The sequence below is a fragment of the Rhopalosiphum padi genome, chromosome 1 (genome assembly GCF_020882245.1).
Source record: "Rhopalosiphum padi isolate XX-2018 chromosome 1, ASM2088224v1, whole genome shotgun sequence".
NCBI classification, from domain to species: Eukaryota; Metazoa; Arthropoda; class Insecta; order Hemiptera; family Aphididae; genus Rhopalosiphum; species Rhopalosiphum padi.
In genome coordinates this window covers 43279175-43304688 of record NC_083597.1, presented here as the reverse complement: position 1 = coordinate 43304688, position 25514 = coordinate 43279175, and the positions used below count along the sequence as shown (strand labels likewise).

The following is a 25514-nucleotide window of genomic DNA, read 5'->3' as shown; positions in this document are numbered from 1 at the left end:
TTATATATATATATACTTAATACAATACAGTATATATGTCTTTAAAAGTAGTAAATTCTTGTAATTCTAGAACAACTAGTAAAAATAAAGATCCAGTGGAAAATAGTAATTTATAGACACTAATTCCAGTCCATTACACTCCAATCACGTTTCACAATCGTGTTAAACGTTCGGGTATTAGCACAACCATAAATGTTAGATCACTTGAAATGTTTTAAGAAGAACATCTGTCATAAGAATTTAATGTATGAGTAAAATTTTATTTCTCAATAAGATATATTTTGTATTCTTTATAATATTCTGAAATATATTTTGTTGATCAATAATCATGTTATTAAAAGCATGATATAAATAAAATTATCTAATATACTAACATTCTTATGATTACCTATATTTTAGTTTTTATTTTTTTAGTATACCATAAATAAGAAAAGATACTTATAATATAATACTAGAATAAATAATATATTGTGATAATTTTAAAGTGATCACTGTATAACATAATATCTTTACAAGTATAAAATAAGGTTAGGTTAGGTCATAATACATAAATTGTTTTGAATAATGTGATTGTAACTCGTTATCATATTATACATTTTTTATTATGTGTTTATATTTTAAACTACTCGTATGCTAATTGCAATAAAGGATAAAGAAATTCAACGATAATAATATGATCTTTATTTGTTCAATTTGTTATGTAATTAAAATATAATAAATTTAATACAATTTGAGCCATGTTTTATATATTTTATTTGTAAAACTAAACGTGAAATGAGACCTTCCAAGCATGATGGTACATATGACGCCATATTATACAATTTTTTTCTTAATTTTCTAAATTATATTGAAGCACATTTATATTTAAAATAAAATATTAAAACATTAAAAAAATATGTACATCAAGAGGTTAAAATAAATTAATTTGGAGAGTATACATCATCAAAAAATGTCCTAGAAAATCCATTCAATGAAATAGTTTAGAATTATTTGCTACATTTATTTATATGACATTTTTAAAATAGTTAAACAACATAACTTGCTAAATTTTTGTTCTTAATACATAATTATTGTCATATTATTACAGCTATAATTTTCCACGATGTTTTACGGCGATTATTTTAGAGGATCCAATTCATATTTGATTACATATGACAATTTGATAGGTAACGTCTAATGATCATTTAATTAGACTAACAAGGTCGAATACATTATGTGGTTTATTTTTAGTTTTCAGATTATTGAAATCAAACAAGAGAAAAAATATAACAATTAAGTTTTTTAATGAACTATTACCTTAACTTACCTAACTGTATTCTAATTTATTATTTTGAAATTACTTATGTTTGATAGTTTTTATTATAATTTATAATACAAGTATTTAATTAAATAATAATCTTAACACACGTCGTTTTAAGACAAATACATTAATTGCTTCGCTCAGAATCTAAAAGTAATTATCAAGAACGGACGCACTACCCTTAACAAGTTCATGTTGTATTAATATATGGATTATACGTAGTGTAAAGGAATTATGCAACATCTACTAATTTCAACTTATCTTAACTGACGGTGAAAATAAAATTAGTTATACATTATCAAAATTATTATTTTATTTAAAATAATAACTAATTGATTTTTAAAATGAATTACTACTGCATAAAAATAACTAATTCGAATGATAACAGCCCGAATGCTAATTTGATCGATATTAAAATTATGGACTACAGAAAAATTCTACTTTTTTAAACGCTCGAAAATTGTTGCTCGAAATTTCAAGAAACAAATATTATTCCATCAACGTTATTGTAATTTTATTAAAAGTATAAGTTAAAAAAAAAATCTATAATGTTTTATTTTATTTACTTAGGTACTATATTTATTTAACATATGCTAAAATGATAAAAACAATGTTAAATATTAAGCAAAATATGTAAAATAAGATTGGTTTTGTTTTAAAAAGAATTATTTAAATCGTATACAATTATTATCAGATTTCAATAGCTTAATATGATAAATATATTAATTTAACAAATTTATAAAACATAAATCCGTTTAATATCTATAATATTGGTTAAAATTCAAAACATCACTCTCTATTATAAATGTTCGACATATAAAATTACCATATTGTACATTGGACAATATGAGGTACCTGCTCAATAATATATATATATATATATATAGAGAGAGAGAGAGAGAGAGAGAGAGAGAAAGAGAGAGAGAAAGAGACTTTGTAAACATTTAATATTTTAAATAAAATATGTATTGTTCAAATATTATATTAAAATAATAAATAATATAAAATTAATACCCAATAGTATTATATTATTACTATTCTATTTTATTTGTTTTAAGATAATTTATATTGATACGTGAATTGTATAATTATGTTACAATTAAAAAAATACCGTTTCTAAAACTTTTTGCACTAGTTATAAAATTTAATTTTAATTTTTAAGTTAAAATATTTTATCCTAACTGTTAATGTGTTCTGGAATGACCAACTGGGTGACTCACTAATCTTTTTTATTCAACCCATTTGCAAATTTTAGATTTATTTTTAATGTTGTAAAAAAATGCATGAAATATATTTAACACCCAAACCCCCAAAAAAGTAATCAGCGTACTGATGTTACTTTAAGTCACCTATTTCACGTTTCTACCTATGAGGTTTAAATTGATTTTACTCCATCTGCTTCACCTGATTCACATCTAAAATGTTTACATTAATTATGTAAGAAATATTTGTTTAATATATTTAAAAAAATAGTTATTAATTTTTTTAATTTACATTTAATTAATTGCATTATGAATTATTCATTTTGTTTAAAATCTTCTATTTTAATATATTTATGTATACTGCAGATTGTGTACAATTAATTAATTTTGAATGATCACAAAATTCAAATGAAAATATTTTTTGATCCGGCCCGCGAGCATTTTAAGTTTTGAAACATGTCCTTTGAGTTTAAATTACTTTAATTTTGCAATCACATTTATGTATCAATATAAACAGATTAACAAGTAAAGATATTGCATAGATTCTATTTTTTTTTTCTAATCAATTAAAGGGTGTATAATTTTCATATAGAATACGTATCATTTTCAACATTATTAATAATATTGGTAGTAGGTATTTACTAGTTATACTTTTATAACGGATATACACGTATTGTACTATTTAAAATAATATTTCCCAATATACCTGCAGTATGTACTATTTTTATCTATAAAAATGACTCGCCGTGTAACGCTAACACAACATTCGTATTGACGTTCAATTATCATAAAATATCAATGAATTAACCACAATCACACATCGGTATTGTTTAGACTTAAACGTGTTTATAGTTAAATTGTTCATTTGTAAACTAAAACATTGCTACGATAAAAATGTATTATTTATTGATCATCAAGTAAAATGATTCTTAAATTTTTTATAGCACCACTATTTTCTCGTTTCATGTTTGATTAATTATAAATGATCAACTTTAATTTTATAATTTAATTATAAAAACGACCATTTAAAAAAGGGTATAATACAGGGGAATCAAATCTCTCTAAAAAAAAAAACCGATAGATACTATCTGGTTGAATTTCTGAAATCAAACGCTGACATATTACTGAAACAGAAATAATGACTACACCATAAGGACATAATGCTCTGTTATTTTTTTAATTTTCATCTATAGCTCGGCTACATGCGTTTTGTTTGATAAAAATAACATTTAAAAATGTAATTCATCTTGTTTAGCTTTGTTGTAGAATGTAGATCGCGGCAAGTAGCAAAAAAACGATACATACCGATCGCTTGAACGATATAATATCTGTTTGAAAGTTCAAAAGTAATATATATAAATGCGTATGTGGGCGTATGCAAATTTATTGATTTGAACGCACTGAAAACATTAGTGATACAGTTGAGGAACGGATAAATGCACAATAATAATATTGAAAAGCTTATATCATAAAACGCGAATTCGTTGGGTTCTATAATACGCGTACGTATAGACAATAAAAGCTAATAAGACGCGCACAAAATCAAATCGCACCAGTGACGGTATGTACTTTTGATTCGAAAACTAAAGTATTATTAAAAATAACATATACAAAATATATAATACAGACGAAACGAATAAATATTTTCTTTCCAAATGCGTACGCCGACGAACGCGTTTACTCAGCTTGTGCCGCAGCGATAGAATATAATACGCGCAAGAGTTTTCGATAAATTTCTCGGCGACAAAGGCGAACTCAGCCGCGCAGTGAGATTATATATTATATTTATTTTTTTTAATCGTTATTATGAATGTATTAATGCTTTTTTTGCTCCTCCCTGCGCCTTTCCAGCCGGCTATAATCCGACTTGTTTACTTTTTATATTTCATTTCCTATCCTTAATGTCACCGCTGACGCGGCGCGCTTTTATTATTCTCACCACGGCAGTCACCAGCTGCACGGGAGGGGTTTGACAGCGTCGTGAGGTGGATCGGGCTATATACTTCGTCACGCAGACCGAGCACGGGAGAGCACGACGACGACGACGACGACCACCACCACCACCACCACCACCGTCAACACCACCGCCAACGACACAGCTCTGTGTATGATTTGGCATCGCCACCCGTCGAGACCCGTTAAATTTATATAATAATAATAATATATACTCACGACCATCTCATAAACCCCCTACCACCACCGGACCACCACTCCGCCAGTAGTTTTGCCAAACCGTCATCAATCTCTAGTCCGTCGCGCATACACGCGCTACAGCCGCGCCGGTATCGATATTATTATTTATATCATATTATTATTATTATTATTATTATGCTCGGTCGGTACGATTGCAGAGGGGGCTAAAGCACATAATATTATGTATCCGCATAACGGTGCATAAACCGTATATACCGAGACAGGTATAAATATATATATATAAACAGTATTGTAGATCCGTCTACAATAATATAATAGGCACCTATATATACAGCATAATATTATATTATGTACTATATATATGTGTGTGTGTGTGTGCAATATCGTGGAGGTGCCGGTCCGGACGCGCGTCAGATATTATATATCAGGACACAAAATATGGGTTTATCGTCAAGACCTTTTTGCTTTTTATTTTATATTATATACACTTACAACTACATATATATATATATAATATACCTCTCCTACTAACCGCCTCGAGACGACGACGACGACGACGCTCTAACCAATATCACATAATGCCCGCAGTACTACACTATATCAGTATACATCTATATATAAATATATACTCGGGTGGGCGCGCGGTGTGTGTACGTTTTATATCCCCAACGTCCGGAGACTAATCACCCGTGATGGCCCGCCGCCGCCTCCGCCTCCGCCGAGCTTAACGACGACCGTACGTATATATATGTACTGCACACGCTGCGTTCGGTATCGCGCGACCACGTCTCTCCCCTGCGATCGTTCGCACAGTGGCGACGACGACGACGACGAAGACGAAGAAGACGGCGGTGGCGGCGGCGACTATATTATCATCATCACGTGTAGTATCCATTACAAAACACACACGCGCGTGCGCCGAAATAATCGTAAACGTATTAAGTGGATATTAGGTGTACGCACGTACAGGATATACGCATCACCCGTATTACATACATATATATATATATACGCGTGTGTGAGTGTGTACAACGTGTACGTCTAATGCACCGTATATATTATTATTATTATTATTATTATACGTCTTTCTCTCTCCCTCACCGTTTACAACGCACACACACGAGTCGTAATATCACGTACACCGCCGCCGAGTCCCCCGTCGTACGCCGAGCGGTATACCTCGCCCGACGTGTCGCGACCCGTCGACTTGTCGTAGTGCTATTATTGTGTACGCGCATAATAATAATAATAATAATAATGCACATTACGCGCGCTGCATCACCGCCGCCGCCGCCGCCCCTTTAACGCCTATATTGGGCGGCGGCGGCGGCGATTATATACGCAATTTGGCGTATATTTGAAAACGCGTGTTTGCGCGATAACGAAACAGTTATTTCAGCCGTTATGCGCCTATATATATATATATATTGTATTACTTGGAAATAGTTATTTTTAAACTTCAACCGTATATTATAACGTTATAATGTAGTACGAGCATTATATAATGCGATGTCACACACACACACACATATATGTGTACGACCGTATCTATGTCCATGCCCGCGGCGCGGCGGGTGATATACTCGGGACGCCCCTGATAATATATATATATATACGCTGTATACACTCGTCGCCGCTGTAGAGACGTTGTTATCTATCTGCACTGTGTATTATTATGTGGTAACGGCGTATTGTCAAATGTTATATTATGTCCGTTTAGAAAATATCTTCCACTATATTATGTATTATGTTGGGCCGCGTGAACTCTCTCGTTTCGTCATCGGTATATAATATTATTAGGTATAATAATAACGACATTATATAACGTATACGTATATCATTCACGTACGTTATTTATCACGCCGAGTTATACCGCACTATAATACGCTCGTCCATGTCAGCTGGTACTACATAGGCAGTGGCGTATAGAGAAATTAATTTCAGGGTGGGAGGGGTTCAAAAAAAAATTTCCAATCTTAAATTCCAATTGATTATACAATCAAAATCAATGCCCGTACCAACCATACATTTCAGGGGGGTTTTGAATCCCCAAACACCCGTATACACGCCACTGACTATAGGTGTACAACAATACTCGATTCGGTAGCCTGAGACAATCAAACGAATATTATTGTTACGCGTACGAGTCGTCGTGGACAGCTCTGAACGCGGTTTGCAGAGTATAATAACACGCGAATGATATTTTTATATTATACAAGTATTGTTATAGTCGCCACGTGGGCGGCAGTACGTCGATAAGTGCGCGTGACGTCTATTATCGATAGATGATTTATGTTATTGTTGGAAAACATTCCGATACGACAATATAATATACTACAGACGAGTTTCGGCGCGAATAAATCTTTCCCGTGGTCGAGTTATTCGACGCGCCGCGAGCAAATTGTTTTCGCGTCGACTTATTTAACATGCGACGTCTAAGTAGTTCGTTTAAAATACACTCTATATTCCGCACGATAAATAATAATAAATCCATATTAAAGTATACCGCGATGTGTTGTATATACCGTTATATAATATGCACACTATCGCGGTGAGCTTATCGTGATTGTCTTCCATTAATCCCTGGCTTAATTTCAGGAAATAAATTATGACTCGGCCAGAGGCGGGGTGAGCGTGATCACCGAGAAAGGCGAAGTAACCACCAGTTATTTGCTCGTACAGAGAGCGACCAGCACGGATTCGGGAAAATACACGTGTCACCCAAGCAACGCAAATCCTCACACCGTCGTTGTACACGTTCTTAACGGTAATTATTGTGAACATATTCGACAGATCGATAAATTCTATATTGATCGATTATAATAAATAATTATATACACTACATAATATGTAAACGTTCTATATCATAGTGCGTTTATGAATATTATTATCAGCTGTATATTATAATTCTTAAAAATTAATTTTGGAATGCCGTAAAAGCCATGAATTATAATATAATTATGTTTTCAAATTTCATATTATGTATTCAGTAAAATGTGTATAAAATATTGAACCAACAATGTTGTTTTTAAAATAATTTATGCATAACTGTGGAGCTTAAAAATACCCACATATAAAAACATATCAACATAAACATGACATGTACACAATCAAACGTTTACGTTTATAAAAAATCAACTTTCGATTATTACCATTGCGAAAACGTTCGCAATTCAAAAACTAATTTACGTTCAATCATTAATTAATATTTTAATATTTATGAATATAAATAACAAATATTAATATAATATAATCTAACCATAAAAACTAATAAAATATTATAAATTTTTTTACAACATATTATATTATTATGATGGCATATAACGTAATTTAGTGACAGATATTTTTATTTTGAATTTGCATCCTAAACATAGTAATTATGAATACTTAATATATACATTATATTATTAAAACGCCCGTATAATTGTCCTAAATCTACAAAACTGTAGAATAAAGTTATCTGTTAAGTAATATTTCTAAATTTAATTATAATGGTAAGTAATAAATATTATTCTCATTATTTTTTTAATGATAATCATTTATATCCATTAGCCGGCGCATTGTATAGGCATTTTCGGTACATCGATGTGTAGGTGAACAGTCTATTTTCGGTAAACGAATTTATTAGGAGACGACTATCACGTGACAACTATCAACTATCCTCGTAGACACGCATGCAATAATACTGTTGTTTAATAGAGAAAAAAAACGAAAAATGCACGTATTTATATTATCTCAATAACGGAACGATTGTTTTGGTAATACCCTACAGTGGAGTTTTCATAATGAGTCCATTTACTCAGTTATAGACTCAGTAGTGATATTATAGTAGAAACTCCAATTCGATGTCCAATGAATTGTAATAAAAATAAATGACTTTATAAGAAGGTAATCCTATTTCTATTTTGTCGGTTTTATTTACTGCAAAAAAAAAACAAAATCGAATATTCTAATCATTATGAATGGATATTATTATTATTATTATTATTATTTCGTGTGTGTGTTTATGAAACACGATTGGGGAAAAAAAAAAAGAAAGAAAAATGTTATTTTTAAGTGATATTTTATTATTTACGATACAATTTGGGAATTTTATGGTTACCACGTCTAATTATATATTATGATAATTACTTTACTAAATTTATAAGCTACAATTTATATTTTTTTAATAAAACTGAGTTATTATGCTACAAATATTAATTTTTATTGGCATACATAATTTAACCAAAATAAAAAATCTATAGAAACTTGATACTTTATTTTTGATGTATAACAAACCCAAAAATCGTAGTTATCATTCGAGAGTTTAAAATTTTTATTACATCTCCCTCATAAACGTCCATGTATATTATATCGTACGCCTGTATCAAAACTGTGAATACCTCATTGAAATATTATAGAATAATATACTTTTATAACTTACACTTTTTATATCAATACTATTGAATATTTATTGTATTGATATTTTTTTACTTTTACTTTCCAATTTTTTATGTAGTATAAAATTAAATTTAAAAATGTTAAGTATTTTTTTTTTTTAATTTATCATTTTTAATGAGATTTTTATAGGAGGATAATGAAATAAATATTTGAGTAATGCATCTATAATGTGGACACTAATAACATTTTCATACATATCTATAATAATGTATTTAGCTCATGCTTTATATTAAATATAATATACTACCACTCGGTTTAAAACTCTGTTATCATACTTATTCACCAACCAAAAAAGCCCTCCTAATTCCCTCCTATTTTTACAGATCTATAAGCTGTCTTCCAATCTTCTCAAAAATTCTGGAAAATAATATCTTATAAAGAATCAATTCAAAAATAAATGAAAGAAAAATTATTCTCATTTTTTCATCATTGAAAATGATTACGCTCTTAAGAAAAACAGATAAAAGAATAATATATAATAAGTTTATAAATCTAGGTTTACAGCAAACCAATCACAGTCCAGTTCACAGCCAAATTTTCTGACAACATATAGCGATAACCTCGTCCAATTCTGATATAAACTCTACTACAAAAAAACTCTACAACATCCAAACAAAACTATGAAAATGATTTAACTTATGGTAAATAAAATAAAGTTAATTCACGCATATCACTTTTACCTTCAGCCCTAAAAATATTCCTCCCACGATTTTTCCTAATGACTGAATAATCCTATGGTTACTTCTGTTAAATACTTGGGTTTCTACTTAGATCGACGATTTACTCAGGCAACACACATACAAATCAAAAGGAAATCCTTATACCTTAAATTTCACAATTCAAGGCAAAATATTCGATAAAAAATCTCTTAAAGAAGCAAATTACTAATATATTAACAATTATTACGTCTTACTATGACTTACTACGGCATTCAATTCTAGAGAACCACACCAATTTCTAACTTCGACATATTTCAATGCTTTCGATCAATAAATCTTCGATTCCTTACAAAATATGTCCCCTGGTATGTCAGCAATAGAACTTTACAGCATGACCTCGACATAGCAACAATACCAACACTTGCATCCTATTATTATACTAACTTTGATAAAAATGTCTTAAATCACTCAAACCCTCTCATATCCAAACTACCTCTCTCACAATACCTGACAATCTTCCCCCTTGCCTTAAACGTAAGTGTATTATTATGTGTATTGTATACATTTTTTTATTTTTCTACAGTCGTTTAATAAAAAATATAATATACATATATAGATATTGTGTATATACTTATTACATATCAAATTAAAATTTACAAATATTATGATATTGCAAATAACTATAGTTATTATATATGTTATATAGTTACTATATGTATACATATGATTATTCAAATAAATAACATTTTTTTAGGTATTAAATAAATTATTTGTAACTAATTATTCACATAAAACAACTTAACCATTCAAATAAACTAATCAAATAAATTCCTTAAAATATATTTTAGATAAAAACATTTTAAAAAAAATAATGCATACTAAATGCGTATAAATAAAATTAGATCAGTATAAATTTTAAATTCAGTTTAAATTAATTAAATCGATTATGTTAAAATATGTTTTACTTTCGCATTAATTATTATAATAATTATATTAAACAATGTTAACGGTATGAAATAAAATTGTCCAAAACTTTTATTGTTGACAATGTTGACATACCTACTTATGATTTTTTTTTTTTAACAGTAGGTTAATAACATGATATTAACATTAAACATAAGTCGTTTATTGATTAGTTAGTATTCTATTATCGTTACCTAGCTCTATTAAATGTTTTCTCTAACCACTTCTAAATCACTACTTTTCTTTCACACTTGTAATGTTATTACAAGTATAATATATCCTTCCAATATTGCACTATTTTAGATTTTTTTCTACGGCATTGACCCGCCTCTTTTGAGAGTGACCCGTGATATTTTTCCTTCAGCTTCCTGTAGTCTATAACAAGTCTAATTGATGCGTCCTCCTTGCCATTGTATTCTCTGACATTTTATAAAATAATTGACAGGTGTCATTCTCATTCTCTCCTGTAATTCTCATCAAGTACCTAACCACATATCCTTTTCCATATTTTATTTTCTATAGTATTCATTCTCCTCTCTGTGACACTTGTGGTTTTTCATGGTCCACGAATCACTACCATGCGTTAGAATGGACTTGAGTATTATTATATACAATCTTATTTTTGTTCTTTTTAAAATTTAAACATAATTTTCTATTTTACTTACCATAAATAACTTGACTATTCTATGATTACAGGAGAGCATCCGGCGGCCATGCAAAAAGGTTCAAAGCTCAGTTTGAAATCTTCACTATCATTCCTCAGCGTCGGTTTGGTGTTATTTATTAGCACGTGATTTAAAAATTGTAAAATATTATTAATAAATTATTAACTGTACAATACTAAAGACATAAACTAAAACTTATAAGTTGTACAATTATATTATGTAATATTACATTATAATATATAATCATACCTTTATGATTTTCAGTTATGCAATGACTGTATACTCAAACCGTTGTTTATATTATAAGACTACCTATGTAGGTATTTTAAAAGTACTCAAATTAAAGAGAAAAAAATAAATCCCAAAACTATAGGTATGATAATTTGTCCACAATATTATTTTAAAAATTTTTTTTTAGTTTCGTTTTTAAAAATGTAAACCTGGTCTATTTATTCTATTTTATTTGGAAACTCTTTTAAAGATAAAAATAATTGTACACTTTAAACAGTATTTTGTCTTCCAACAGTGATAGTTATTTTTAACTAATTGGCACAGTGATGCTAAATACTATTGAGTATTAATGTATTATTGACCCAAAATAAAAAAAAAATCATTATCAATGAAATTCATATTTCAAATGTATCTTATTATATTATATAAATAGTTAATAATTTAATGTAAAAAAAAAAATATCAAAATTGGTTTTTAAACAAATAAACAAAAAAAATAAGTGTCTTGACAATGTTTGTGGCTATAATTAAATACATACCTTACGGCACCACATTCATTCTGTTTCTAAGAACTGTTTTTTTATACATTTTCCTCATTAATGTAAATGTGATTAATTTTTAAATCATAATATTGTTAATATTATAGCTGTAGGTAAATAATATTAAAACACCTTAAATTAAGTTGGTGGCCAGAGACGAGGTCACAAACACACAAGTACCTAAATTCATTTTTGGTAACTCTATTACTAAAATACTTAATTAATACTGATCTATTATTATTATTATTATTATTGCAAAGCAATTTGAGAATCTGTACAAAAACAAATTAAAATTAATAGATTTATCCATTATTAACGTGGTTTTATACAACTTTAATGAGTTTAATGAATAAAAGTTGTATTAAAACTGCTTTAAATAATACAATTGACAACGATTTAATAATAGATTTTATAATCGAATAAAATGTCCATGATTATAAATTTATAAGAAAAACTTCAATATTTTATTTTCATTCGTTAATTTCTAAGTATAGAATAATATTAGTATTAATTACATTCTATTTGCGGCCTTCTACTGAAAATACTATATAAATGATCTTCAGCCATCAATAATTCTATTAGTATAATTTAATATATTATTAAAATAATAAAATATCTATTGTTATAAGTAATATAACACACTTGAAACCAATAGGCAATAAGTAAACTTTCGTTATTATAAAATAATATATTCGTATTGAATATAAAGCCAAATTCTATTCAACAATGGAAGATTTAGTAGGTCTAGAAAATAATAAATATTACTGCGAAAAACAAAATGAGTATTTTATAAAACGAATTCTACACATTGCTTTGTACATAATTATATCTTATTCGAGTATTACAATAACTGATGAATTGCTTTAGTGCACATAAGTTACCTGTACGAAACAATAGTCAATTTGAGATACGTGGGAAATGCAAAAACGATTACAAACAATAAATAATATCAATTATTATTAGAATTGTCTTCATGAAAAATGTCACCTTTATACAGTTAAAAAAATAAATAAGAACAACAATGCAGTCATTAGTCACTTATATAGTTATATATATACTTACTTCATATTTTCACATCTTAAAACAATTTTGTATTGGAAAAAAATCTAAAAGCTAATATAGATTTACCTCACTAATATTATTGTATAACGTATAGTTTACGATATATGCATTGCATTCATATATAGGTACATATTGATTTTTAGGTGGATTAAAACATAAATTTATGCATATATACTAGTTATATAACATAAGTTTATATTTTAATTGAAAAACAAATTATTTACACCGCCAAAAATTGAGTTTAGGTATACTTCAAACATACTTTTTAATTCTTATACATATTATATGTTTTTTTTATTTTATAGGTAAAATATAAACTTAACACTGTTTTTAAATATATTTTAATTTGTTTATAAGATAATATACATAATTAAAAATGTGTAAAAAAAAATATGTACTAACCTGCAAAGTGAATGTTTATACTTATAATTATGCTTTACGCAGTTATTTAAACATTGTATAATAAATTAATAAAACATATTTCATATTTATGTACGTATCTATCCTTGATAAATATAATACAATTAAGCAAATATTATGATCTGTTATAATGCATTGATCATATTATATTATCTAATAATCCATAATATTATTAAGTAAATATTAAATTTAAGTAATGGTGATTTTTTTTTTTTTTTTTTAATTGGCACTAAGTTATAATAAAAATAATAGACAAACATTAATTTTTTCAAAATATTTTTATTTTTGTAAATAAATTAGTGAAGTACACGTTTTGTGAACAAATTAAAAAATTTGTAGAGTTGAATAAATTATATTTATTGTTTATTTTATTCTTGTTGTATACACCATTTCATACATTTTATCATCGTGAAACATGTATAGTTATCTATAAAATTTTGTTAAGTTTTTCTTATTTTAATCTTTTCTTTTATATACATACATACAAATATTTATTCATATAAGTTAATGTTACCTACCTAATTAATCGTAATTTGATGTTCATTAAATGTTATTTTATTCTGAATTGATTTGTTTTTATTTTTAATTTTAAATGAATACCTGCTGCTGTATGACTAATGCACAATAATATACAATTAATACGATTAATGTGAATAATGAAACTTATGAAATCATAACAGTTAACTTCTTTTTGTTAATATATTTAGAAAACCAATATTCAATAACAAGACTACCTACAAGCCACCAAAATATACATATAACTTATATAATATGCATTGTAGGAAATTTTCACATTTTACAATTGCATAACAGCTTATAATTATCCATTGTACCTAACCTATTTACCTAATTTTTATTTTAATTAATCTATTCATTAATTTTTTCCAACAAAACTAATTATTTCTGTGAAATTTATAAATATAATTTTTTATAATAATTATGTATACACAAATTTTAATCATTTTTACGCTTTTCAAAACTAAGTTTCCTATTTACCGAGTTTATTCTTTTATAATAATATTATGATTACAAAAGTTTATATCTAAGAAGATATTTAAATCATTTTCTTCTGTTCCTAATAAATTATTTCAATAGAATAACTAAATACTTTTTTATTTTTTTTAATAAATAATTCAATATTTATGGAAATTTCGTATTCAGTATATACGCTCTCATTCTTCGAATGTACCTTTTTTTTTTACGCAATAAAATTCATTTAACCAATATTTTTAATTTCTCCAACCATAAAATTGAATTAAATTGTATACTGCCTATACTACTTAAAATTAAGCAAAAGACTTAATTCGGTTTTAACAACAATTTGTAAATATGCAAAATATGATCTTCCTATTCTACCTATATAATCATATTTTTATATTTATATTAATTATATTCAATATTCTTATAATAACATCAACTATTATCAACCATTAACATAAGTTCAAATACTTGCTATATATTTAGCTGTGTGATAATGTACTTTTTCAACTTTATGCCAATGACATAATTTAATTTTTTTTTAATATGCATTTTCTTATGCTTACCACAATCCCTGTCTATATGCATATCAGTAAGGCACGAACTACTATCCATTTTCAGGGCAACCAATTTAAAAAGCTTGCTAAATTACCATAATATTTGATTTTAAATTCACAAATGTATACCTCGTACGGTCCAATAACGCCGATATTTTATACATAAAAACTAAATTACAACAAACCAATCCCAATTATTTTATAATAAAAGAATAGATAGTACAAATACAAATACACAGTACTATATATAATACATAGGTGAACAATTTATATTTTAATAATATTAAAACTATTTTTTATGCATTTTAAAACAAATGGTTAGTAATAAATAATTGTCTATTCGTGTGTAGGTATTAGCATTTATATATTAATTGATAAATCTAAACAGACTAAAAGAAATAAAAAGGTTTATGATAAAAAAATAAAATTATTTATAATCGGGTTCTTGATTTGATTTTTTTTTTTTTAATATGCCTATCAGTTTTATTTTAAATCTGCTACATAATAATCACAGCTGTCAAATATTAAGGTTGCATTAGTCATGAATAAGAATTAAAATATAGAATTAAGAGACCTTCCGGGCAAGGGATTTATATATCAAGTCCATATAATAACAAATATTATTTGTATTAATCTTGATAAGGTAACAACAACACTGCACTGACAATATGCTTCATATTGATAGATACCTAATCAAAAATAAACCTTATGCGGGTTATGGTAAATAGATAAGTTCAAACTGTTCAACGTAGTTACATATAATCGATGAATCAGAGTTATCTCAACGTTTTAGCGCTTCGTATTCAGACATTCTAAAAGTGAATGAAAAAAAATAACAATCAGTTTGACCGCATAATTATTTGTTTGAATTACTTACTTGGTTCATAATAAAATGTATCGTTTTTTTCTTCTGTTTTTCACCACCACTGAAACCATTAATTCAACGGTTAAGATATTAGGCTGTCTTGGCGAAAAGAGTTGACGGTTTAAAAACTCCTGGCTGACAAGGGCTTATGCCGGCGACTACACTGTCAGCGTGATGAATTGAAGTGTTTTCTATTGCTCCAAAGCCTGTTTCCAACACACTAGTAGATTCACTATAACCCACAACTTGCCTCGGTTGCATGTAATTTATCATACTTTATTTTTATTATTACTTTCTGACCCCCTGTAGTCCTGTATCTCCATTCACTTGGAGGTTTCTTTTTTGCCAATTGGTGTATATATTTTTCTTATTTCACGACTATTTCCAAAATAGATATGTAATTTTTGGTCGTTTATCCACAACTATTATTGATTAAATATATTCATATAAATATAACCAATGGGTAAAAGTTAAGGTACAACGGATAACTACAACAGGTGTAAATGTTGAGAAGCCATAATAATACAATATTAGGAATTTAGTTTTAAAAGATTTGTTTATAATAATAATAAGATGTGCACACTGCGCAATATTTTATTTTTAATTTTTGTAAATCTAAGACATACGTGAAATCAAAATAATTTACGTGTAATCTTAAAAAAGGTATTTTTAAAGATACCTATATAATTTAAATTATAGCTAACAATTATTGTGGGGTTTTGAAATTAAAGCTGTTGAAGCACCCTATATTTTTTGTAGTTTAAGTCTAATAAGGGGAATGTTATAGTCAATGTTCCTACTTTCCTATGTCTGATCATTACTATTCTAATTTGAGTATGTATGTAGGAATTGATAAAGTTCTCTTAGAAATAATATAGGAAAAATATTTTTAATTTTTAATTTAACACGTTTTAAAATCAAAATATTAATATATATTTTGTTAAGTTGTTAACGTAAATTGTTTTTTCTACTAGTTATTCAACAAAAATCTTTTGACAAAATTCAAATCGATCCACTGACATATAATAGGTTTTTGAAAAAATCTCTCTCCTTTATCTTTTATAGCAGTTTTCACTTTAAATCAGCAAGTTTAGGGATCAATTTTTAGAAGCATTTTAAATATTTTAGAATTTCAAGTGATTTTAACTCACTTACATCTTACACCTGCGTTCATTCATGTACATGTTGACATTTTAACAAATGACTTATATTCTAAATTGTCTGCACTGCTCCAAATAATGCTCCAATAACTTTAATACAAAAATATGCAACATATTAAAATGGCATTTCAGGTGTTCAAATGTATTTACGTTATGATTGTACTGTGTATGATTATTTATAATACAGATCGATGCGTGTTAATTTTTAACGTGAATTATTTTTATAATAATTAAAAACTATTTAAGCGAGCATTTATACTAATATCAACAAAATCAACTCGATTGTTTTAAATTATTACAATTACCTGGTACTTATATTGAATTATATTACTGCGTTTTCTCTGAAAACTGTTATGGTGTGGAATGAAAAATAAAAATTCATTACTTTATTAACTAATGGGTAACTATAATTACGAAAGTACGTAAAGCGCAGTTCGTTATGAAACCGGACCACGAAATTCCCGTCGCATATTTTACTGTTCATAATAAGGCCTCTTTAACGAACTGACGTGATTTGCCCAGACGATATCGTTGGGGCCGTTTGGTGATTTGGTTGAAACCTGCTGTATCGGAATGGCAAAGGTCGACCGGGTCTTGACTGCACCAGACGTATATAATTTGTAATTACCGCGATATTCAACATATTGAACCGTAAAGTCTCATAGGCAGATTGGCTAAATTTTGGCTTGCTAAGACGTTTTTGATAGGTCATTTGGTGACTCAAATGTTTTTGGCCATCGAGGCAGTGATCGGGTGTAGACTTTGGACGTAATGTGCACTGGAATTTTTGGCATGATCATACGTTAATATTATATATTATTAAATGTACATTATAACCACGATTATCGATTGTAATTTTTAATCTAGAATAAATGTATTCGTTATATTCGTTGTAACTAAAATAATATTTTGACATAGAGACAAATATTACATATTTCAAATATTTCAATACTGTAACTGATTTTGACAACAAGATGTTTATATTGTTCATAGTTTTTGTATCAGGAATACAATTTAATTCAATTTGTCTTTAATTTTTAATGAGGGAATTAAGTAACTGCTCTGCTGTTACAGTAGAATTCGAGTGTGCCTCGTCATTAAGATAGGGACATCACGTAAATATATTGTTTTTAAATATCATTATAGTAATTTACTTTACAATTTATAGTAATACTGTATTAACTAATAAATTAATTGGGTACACCTATAACACTCATAAAAGAATATTGTGATAATACATTTTCGATATTTTTTTAATTGGTTTATAAACAACTCATGTAAAACATTGTATTAAATTAAAACAACTTGAAATATTAAAAATGTCTATTTGTAATTTAAAACGCTTCAAAGTATTTTGATAATTGTATCATGTATAAAATACTAATATAAACATTTTACGAAAATTTGAAGTATCTACAGCTGTTTGTTTTTGCAGTTACACTAGTAAAACAAAATAAATTTTATTAAAAACTGGCTTTCCGTAAACATTCCCGCTTTCTTTATTTTTTTTCTATTTTAACTTAAACTTCTCTAAAATACAAACTAGACCCAATTTGCTATAATCTTCACAAAAATAAAAAAATAAAACATATTATAGGTATCATTGTTAAATCTACATACCTATTTATCGCTCATTATCTAAATACATTAAAAATAAGAAAATATATAAAAATAAATAATAATTATACCTATTGGTACCTGGATAATTGAGTACCTAAGTTTAAAACCATTATTGTAATGTAGGTAAGTGCCTATGTAGTAAATTTGAATTCAATGATAAATCATTATTCATTTTACAGGTACACAAAACGATTCTATCTGCAACTATTATATTACATATCATATAATCTGTATACTGCAACCGTGGTCCATGGCTATAGCCCTATAGGTATCCGTACTAACTACTAATGAGTTAATGATATATTGATATTATATTCATGAAGATTAGAGATACTGTGACCAAACCCCTAAAACCACCTGTTATAAAAGTCACCCAACAAAAAAAGCATGGTTAATGGTTATACTGCCACCAGCGGTGCAGCGTGTCGTTCGATAGGAGGGCAACATTAAATTATATTATACTAAAATATAATATTAGAGTACCTATAAAAGAAATTAAATACATTTTTATTGGTTTTTCGAATTAAATATAATTTATTACTCTTTACAAATACGAAATACGTTTTAAAACACATAATATTAAAGTTTCCGAAGTTATTAACCTATTGTAGAAATTTAAAAATATCCACTTAAAAAAATACAATTACCAAAAACATAAAATTATATATAAATGTTTTAAATTTACATTAGGTAATTAAAAATAGAATTATTATGACTAAATATGCATTATTTTATAAAATGTCTGAAATTTGCAAAAGTACATTTTGAATTAAAATCATAAAATATCATATTATAAGATGATTTGTCATGATTATACAAAACCTATATATTGTACTACTCATGTCTCATATTATATAATTAAAAAAAGACAAGTATTTAAATTTTAATATGTCCATTTTAACATTCAATCTATTTTTTTTCTCACAGCTAACCTTCGTCAGCATAGGTGTGTCTAGACGTTTATGGCTAGGGAGACAAATCATAAAAATTTAATTTTTATATACTACATAGTACATAGGTATTAGGTACTGGTTAGGTACTTTATACTGGTAAAACCCTCCAATAAGTCGCTGAGGAGGCAGCTGCCCAACCTACCTCCCCCGTAGACACGCCTATGATCGTCATTCGTCAGGATCTAATAACATAAATAGTTTAATTAATTAAAATGTACTTACTAAATACTAATTGCAATAATGCATACACCACTGTATGTAATTAGGTATCTAATGTGAATGATTTTTTCTTTAAGTTTCAATAACAAAAATGAAATAAAATATGATTAGTGCTTAAGTATACATTATTATCCTAATAACAGTACACCTTCATTTAATTATTTCTTTATTATTATGCATTTTACCTACCCGCTTATAAATTGACACATTTGACACTACAGATAAATTAATTTTTAATCTTTATTAGGTACCTACCGTAATGTGGGGTGAATAGGAACACTGTTTAAAAAAGCCAGATTTTCCTATTATTACACGTTGATTATCAATTGGAATAAGATTAATATTTTTTTAAATAGTTAAGTACCTATATGTCTAATGAAAAAAAGAAATTGATTATTTACTTAGAAATCTTTTATTTTAATAAATCAAATAGTCTTTTTTTTTTTTTATATCATTGCTTTAAGTATTTAAATAAAATAACACATATTATGCTAGTTACTATACTTACTAGTACAATAGGTACCCTCCACATAATACACATTAAAAGTGGATAAGACGTGTTGTTTTGTACCAGGGTGTACTATTAACTGGTCACACTCTGGAAACCAAGTCAAACGACAAAAAATAAATGCGTTAAAAAAATATAAAACCAACGCCCACGAAGTATACCTCAAATCTTCACGGATAATATTATAGATGTACCTGTTAATTATTAATTATTATTCATAATTTAATTTCAGTATTTGACCAAACATCGAGCTGGTCGATGTATATAGTCGATAGTCGAATTATTATTGTAGTCGATTCACCAGCAGCTGTCCTCACTCATCGTGTCGTGTTTGATAATAACAATTACAAATCGTTATCAATACCCGACGGTGATCAGTGATAACTTATTAGTGATTACGCCCGAGCGCCCGACGCCGTCACGCCGACAACAGATGCCAGATAGTAGTATTGTTGTTGCTCATTTAGTAATTCATGTTTGTGTTAAATATTTAATAATTTTTAATTGTATTTTGTTATGACTCATGTGATTTATTAGCCGCCGTTACCTTTTATTGTGAATGAAATGGAAAACTTTTATTTATTTATCACTATTTTTTGTGGTATATTCACACTAATCAATTGTACTAGTATAGTGAAACCCAGAGGTATCGCGTTCGAAAGTAAGACTGCACGCATGTTATAATAATATTTTTAAAGTTTCAAAAAAGTCTTAACTAATTTGAACAGTATTCAACGGAGTTACTATTTATTTTTTCCAGGAGCGTCACTTTATGTACCCGACAAAGATTTTTCGTGTTTTGATGGAAGTTACATAATTCCTTTTTCATTTGTAAATGACGATTACTGCGACTGTCCAGATGCTAGCGATGAACCCGGCACTTCGGCTTGTCCTAATGGCACATTCCATTGTACCAACGCTGGCCACACATCACTCGTCATACCATCATCTAGAGTAAATGATGGAATTTGTGGTACGATTATTATAGATTATAATATAATATAATATTATTAAAGTTTGTACATCCTTAAAAATGTAACACTATTTCTATCAAAATAATTCTTAAACATATCGCTATAACAATGTATTTTATAATTTAAGGTATAATAAGTTAATCAAAACATTGGTATGATACAACATAAATAAATTTTAAAAACTGTTTGATAACAGTAGTGTATACAGAATACGTCAGTACGCTTCTGTTTAATACAACAACATTAATGTAAACTGTCCTTAAAATATCATTAAAACGTAGTACTTTTCCTATGTAGATTGTTGTGATGGATCCGATGAATGGGCAAATACTTTAAGCAAAGGTACATGTGATAACACTTGTGAAGAACTTGGCCGAGCAGCAAGAGAAGAGGCCGAAAGAGTACAAAAAATATTTGTAGCCGGCCATGAAATCCGTGCTCAATTAATTGCTAAAGGAAAAGAATTGCGACTGGAAAAACAAGTAAATTAATTATATCATTAAACATTTTTTTTTATTTTTTTATAATAACTTATATCCAGTAGCAGAGCATTATAAGAGACATTAAGACAAAATTTACTTACTGGAATATGGAAATTAATTTAGTCTTATTATAATAAAACAAAATATTTTTTAGAAATTAGTAAAATTATTTTTTTTTTATAGTATTTTTAGAATAAACTAGTTGCTGGCAAGCTGGCAGGTCAATCCAATAACCATTCAATTACAGTATAAAAATAAATATATTTAATTTTTAAAATTTAAAATTTACTTATTCAGCTAGGTGCGTTATGTTAAAGGAATTAAAAAACAGTTAAAGAATATTATTGCATTATTATTTATGAGACATATCCTCAGACATATCTTACCATTTATATTTAAGTTTTATTTTATTATTGGTTGTGTCATTGACCACTGTAAATTTAATATTATGGATAGCTTATAATTTACGGTGTGTTGTGTTTTTTTCCCAATAAGAGTATCAATAATATTGTCATTAAACGTGATTTTCCCCACCAACCTAAAGACACCTCACTACTGCTTATATCTAACTAAAGGTTTTTATTATTTTAAAAATCTCAATTCAATTTTTAAAAAAATGTAATATTTTTTCTTGTTTAACTTATGACTAAATAGTAAATATCAAACATGTTACCTAATAATTTGTTTTTTCCTTAATAGAATAGAATTACTGAACTTTTTGAAGTACAAAGAGATGCTGAACTTGCTAAAAATAATACATTATATGCTAAAGAAACAGCAGAGGAAATTGAAAAGTCTGCATTAGAAAAATATAAAATAATGAATGATGAAAAAAAAAGACAAGAAAATGAAAAAGAAAAACTGAGAGACCAGAATGAAGCTTTCGAAATATTTAATCAGATAGATACAAATAAAAATAACAAGTAAAATTTTTAATTTAAATTTGTCAATAATCGAAAAATAATTACATTTTAAATATTAATTATATTATGTAGAATTGAAGAAGAAGAAGTAGATGCATATGCTACTTTTGATCAGAACAATGATGGTACAGTTTCACAAGACGAAAAAGATGTAAGTACTTTTATTACATTTAAAAAATGATAATTACAAAAACCATTCAACAATGATCAAGGTTTTGTTAAAAATAGGTACTAGCTTATTTTCAATTAATTTATTTTTGTTTGTTTTTTTTTTTGTAATTTTCTTTCTAAGAAATAGGATTTTTTACAAATGGATTGTGTAAATTATTGAAATCCAATATAAGTTATTAACTAAAATAAAAGCATTCGTAAAAATAATATAATATTCTTGAATATATCTTTAATTAACTAATAAATCCTAGCTGTGAATGGAACATCATATTCGTTGTGATTCATTTTAACCCTTTAGTTGTATTTTGTATGATGACTAAACTTTCATAATGTAATAAAAAACACTATTATATTCTAATACTTACTTAAATAAAGTAATAATGTATACAATAATAAATTATTTTATTTATTTAATTATTTGTATTTAACATTCAAATATTTATGAACTACTTTCAGTATTTTATGGAAAATAAAAAAGAAATTAATTTAGAAGATTTCATTTTAAATGGCTGGAGTCGTTTGAAGCAATTAATAATTGCTGAAAATATGGATGTAAAAGATCCCGAACTCCCTGATATTGACAATGATAGACAAGTGGAAGAAGGAGAAGATCAGGATGAAAATGAAGATGAAAGTGAATCTGTAGACGATGAAGTTAAATATACAGAATCTGAAGAACTTGATGAATCACAGTACGATGAAGAAACAAAATTAATAGTTGAAGGCAAGTCATATCATTATACATTTTTTAATGTTGTTTTTACATTTAATTGTGGTTAATTATTTCTTAAAAGTTAAATGAATTTTATTGTAAGCCAAAGAAAAATGCTAAATTTTAAACATGCTACCTAAAATGGTTTAAGTGGCCACTTTTATTTTAAATTAACTTGATAGAACTACATACATATATTTATCTTGATAAACTGTACATCAAATTTGTTTAATAAATCCTAAACACTTTTTTTGTGATTTCACCTAAACTATGGAGAAATTGAGTTAAATGGTAATGTAAGACTTGAATAATGTGTGTCTTATATAAAATCAATTACTCCGTGGACCTTAGTATATATTTATTATTTTTCAATAATTATTTATTGTTTTAATTTTAATTTTAGAAGCCAAACAAGCACGTAATGCATTTGAAGAAGCTGATAGGAAATTTAGAGACTTGCAACGTGAAGTAACTCATTTACAAGAATCACTGAATAAAGATTTTGGTCCAGAAGATGAATTTGCACCTCTCGATGGAGAATGTTATGAACTTTCTGACCGTGAATATGTGTATAAATTATGTCTTTTCGATCAAGTATGAATTTTATTGAAATTGTAGTGATGTTTTTACTAGAATTTAAAAACATATATTTTCTTATTAAATTACTATAGATAACTCAACGGTCCAAAAATGGTGGATCTGAAGTAAGATTAGGTACTTGGAACAGTTGGATTGGTGAACCGAAATACCGTACTATGTTATATGATAGAGGACAACACTGTTGGAATGGTCCTCAAAGATCTACTCATGTAAGTATATTTTAATCAACTTATCTAGTATTTAAAATTTTAAAATAAATATAATGTATAATGTTAAATGTGAAAAATAGGTACGTTTAAGTTGTGGCCTGGAACCAGCATTGCTCTCTGCTACAGAACCAAATCGTTGTGAATATGCTATGGACTTTGTTGTACCAGCTGTTTGTGTACAGCATGAGAGACCTTCAGCACCTGTAACAGATGCTGAACATGATGAATTATAATTTAAATCGACTAATTTTAATTCATTGAATTCGTATCAACTGTTTTTGGGGTATTTAATACAAAAATTATGTTTGTTCATTATTACTTTAAACCAATGTACTATTATTATATTTTATTTATATACTTTTTTTTTATTAAATATAAAATTGTAAAACTAATCTTAAATATGTTTCTTATTGAAATAAAATGCAATTGTGATGGATAGTTTAAACCCAAGTAGCCATAAGATTAACATCAAACTTAAAAATTGTAAAGTTCTGTATGGTTTCAATTTTAAATGTATGCTACATAATATTATAATGTTTTGTTACAAAATATTTTTACAAACTATTAAAATATATTAACTACGAATAAAGATAGAATAAATTAATTATAATACTTAAATTCAAGTTATTACTTTTGTGCATTTATTTATAGTTTTTAATAATTAATGTTGATTAAATGTATTTGATAAAACACAAAATGTACTATCAACTTACTAGTCTCTGTACCTATCAATTTGAACACTACTTAACTATTTAGAACCACAGTAAGTTTATTCTTAGAAACTGGATAACCTCAGGAGTTAGCTCTATGACACCAAAACGAAGTGGTTTTGCTGGAATGTCAGCTTTTTTTTTATTGATTTGGTGGCAGTTCTTATATTAAAGTATTTGGGTTTTTTTTAAGCTTAAAATAAAACAGTACCAGAACATGTATGCTTTGTTTACCAGTT

At 27.3% G+C, this 25514-nt stretch overlaps 2 protein-coding genes and 1 long non-coding RNA gene across 3 annotated transcripts in view; 2 read left to right on the top strand and 1 right to left on the bottom strand.

Annotated features, from left to right (window-relative positions):
• LOC132931822 (zwei Ig domain protein zig-8-like) overlaps nucleotides 1-14199 on the top strand; it is a 251725-nt gene extending 237526 nt beyond the window's left edge. The window contains exons 5-6 of the mRNA XM_060997854.1: nucleotides 7255-7423; nucleotides 11415-14199. Coding sequence (XP_060853837.1) covers nucleotides 7255-7423; nucleotides 11415-11512 — 267 coding nt within the window. The 3' untranslated portion in view covers nucleotides 11513-14199. The remainder of the gene's footprint in view (nucleotides 1-7254; nucleotides 7424-11414) is intronic.
• Nucleotides 14200-19551: 5352 nt separating this feature from the next.
• On the bottom strand, nucleotides 19552-20815 carry LOC132918506 (uncharacterized). The gene is made up of 3 exons (XR_009660508.1): nucleotides 20689-20815; nucleotides 20495-20584; nucleotides 19552-19949 (listed from the first exon to the last, which is right to left on the bottom strand). It is a non-coding gene; the product is annotated as an uncharacterized LOC132918506 (long non-coding RNA).
• Nucleotides 20816-20902: 87 nt separating this feature from the next.
• Nucleotides 20903-25183, top strand: LOC132918504 (glucosidase 2 subunit beta). The gene is made up of 9 exons (XM_060979760.1): nucleotides 20903-21155; nucleotides 21255-21467; nucleotides 21766-21950; nucleotides 22650-22873; nucleotides 22946-23024; nucleotides 23501-23768; nucleotides 24160-24350; nucleotides 24428-24565; nucleotides 24646-25183. Exons 1-9 carry the CDS (start codon nucleotides 21059-21061, stop codon nucleotides 24796-24798), a joined length of 1548 nt encoding a protein of 515 aa, XP_060835743.1. The 5' UTR covers nucleotides 20903-21058; the 3' UTR covers nucleotides 24799-25183.
• Nucleotides 25184-25514: the final 331 nt, after the last annotated feature.

Bases quoted from the DNA above. Each gene is read 5' to 3' on its own strand.
- LOC132918504 (XM_060979760.1), top strand. From the start codon at position 21,059: ATGGAAAACTTTTATTTATTTATCACTATTTTTTGTGGTATATTCACA. The intron at 21,951-22,649 runs GTAAATTAATTA...TTTCCTTAATAG, and splicing joins AATTGCGACTGGAAAAACAA to AATAGAATTACTGAACTTTT. The intron at 24,566-24,645 runs GTAAGTATATTT...TGTGAAAAATAG, and splicing joins GTCCTCAAAGATCTACTCAT to GTACGTTTAAGTTGTGGCCT.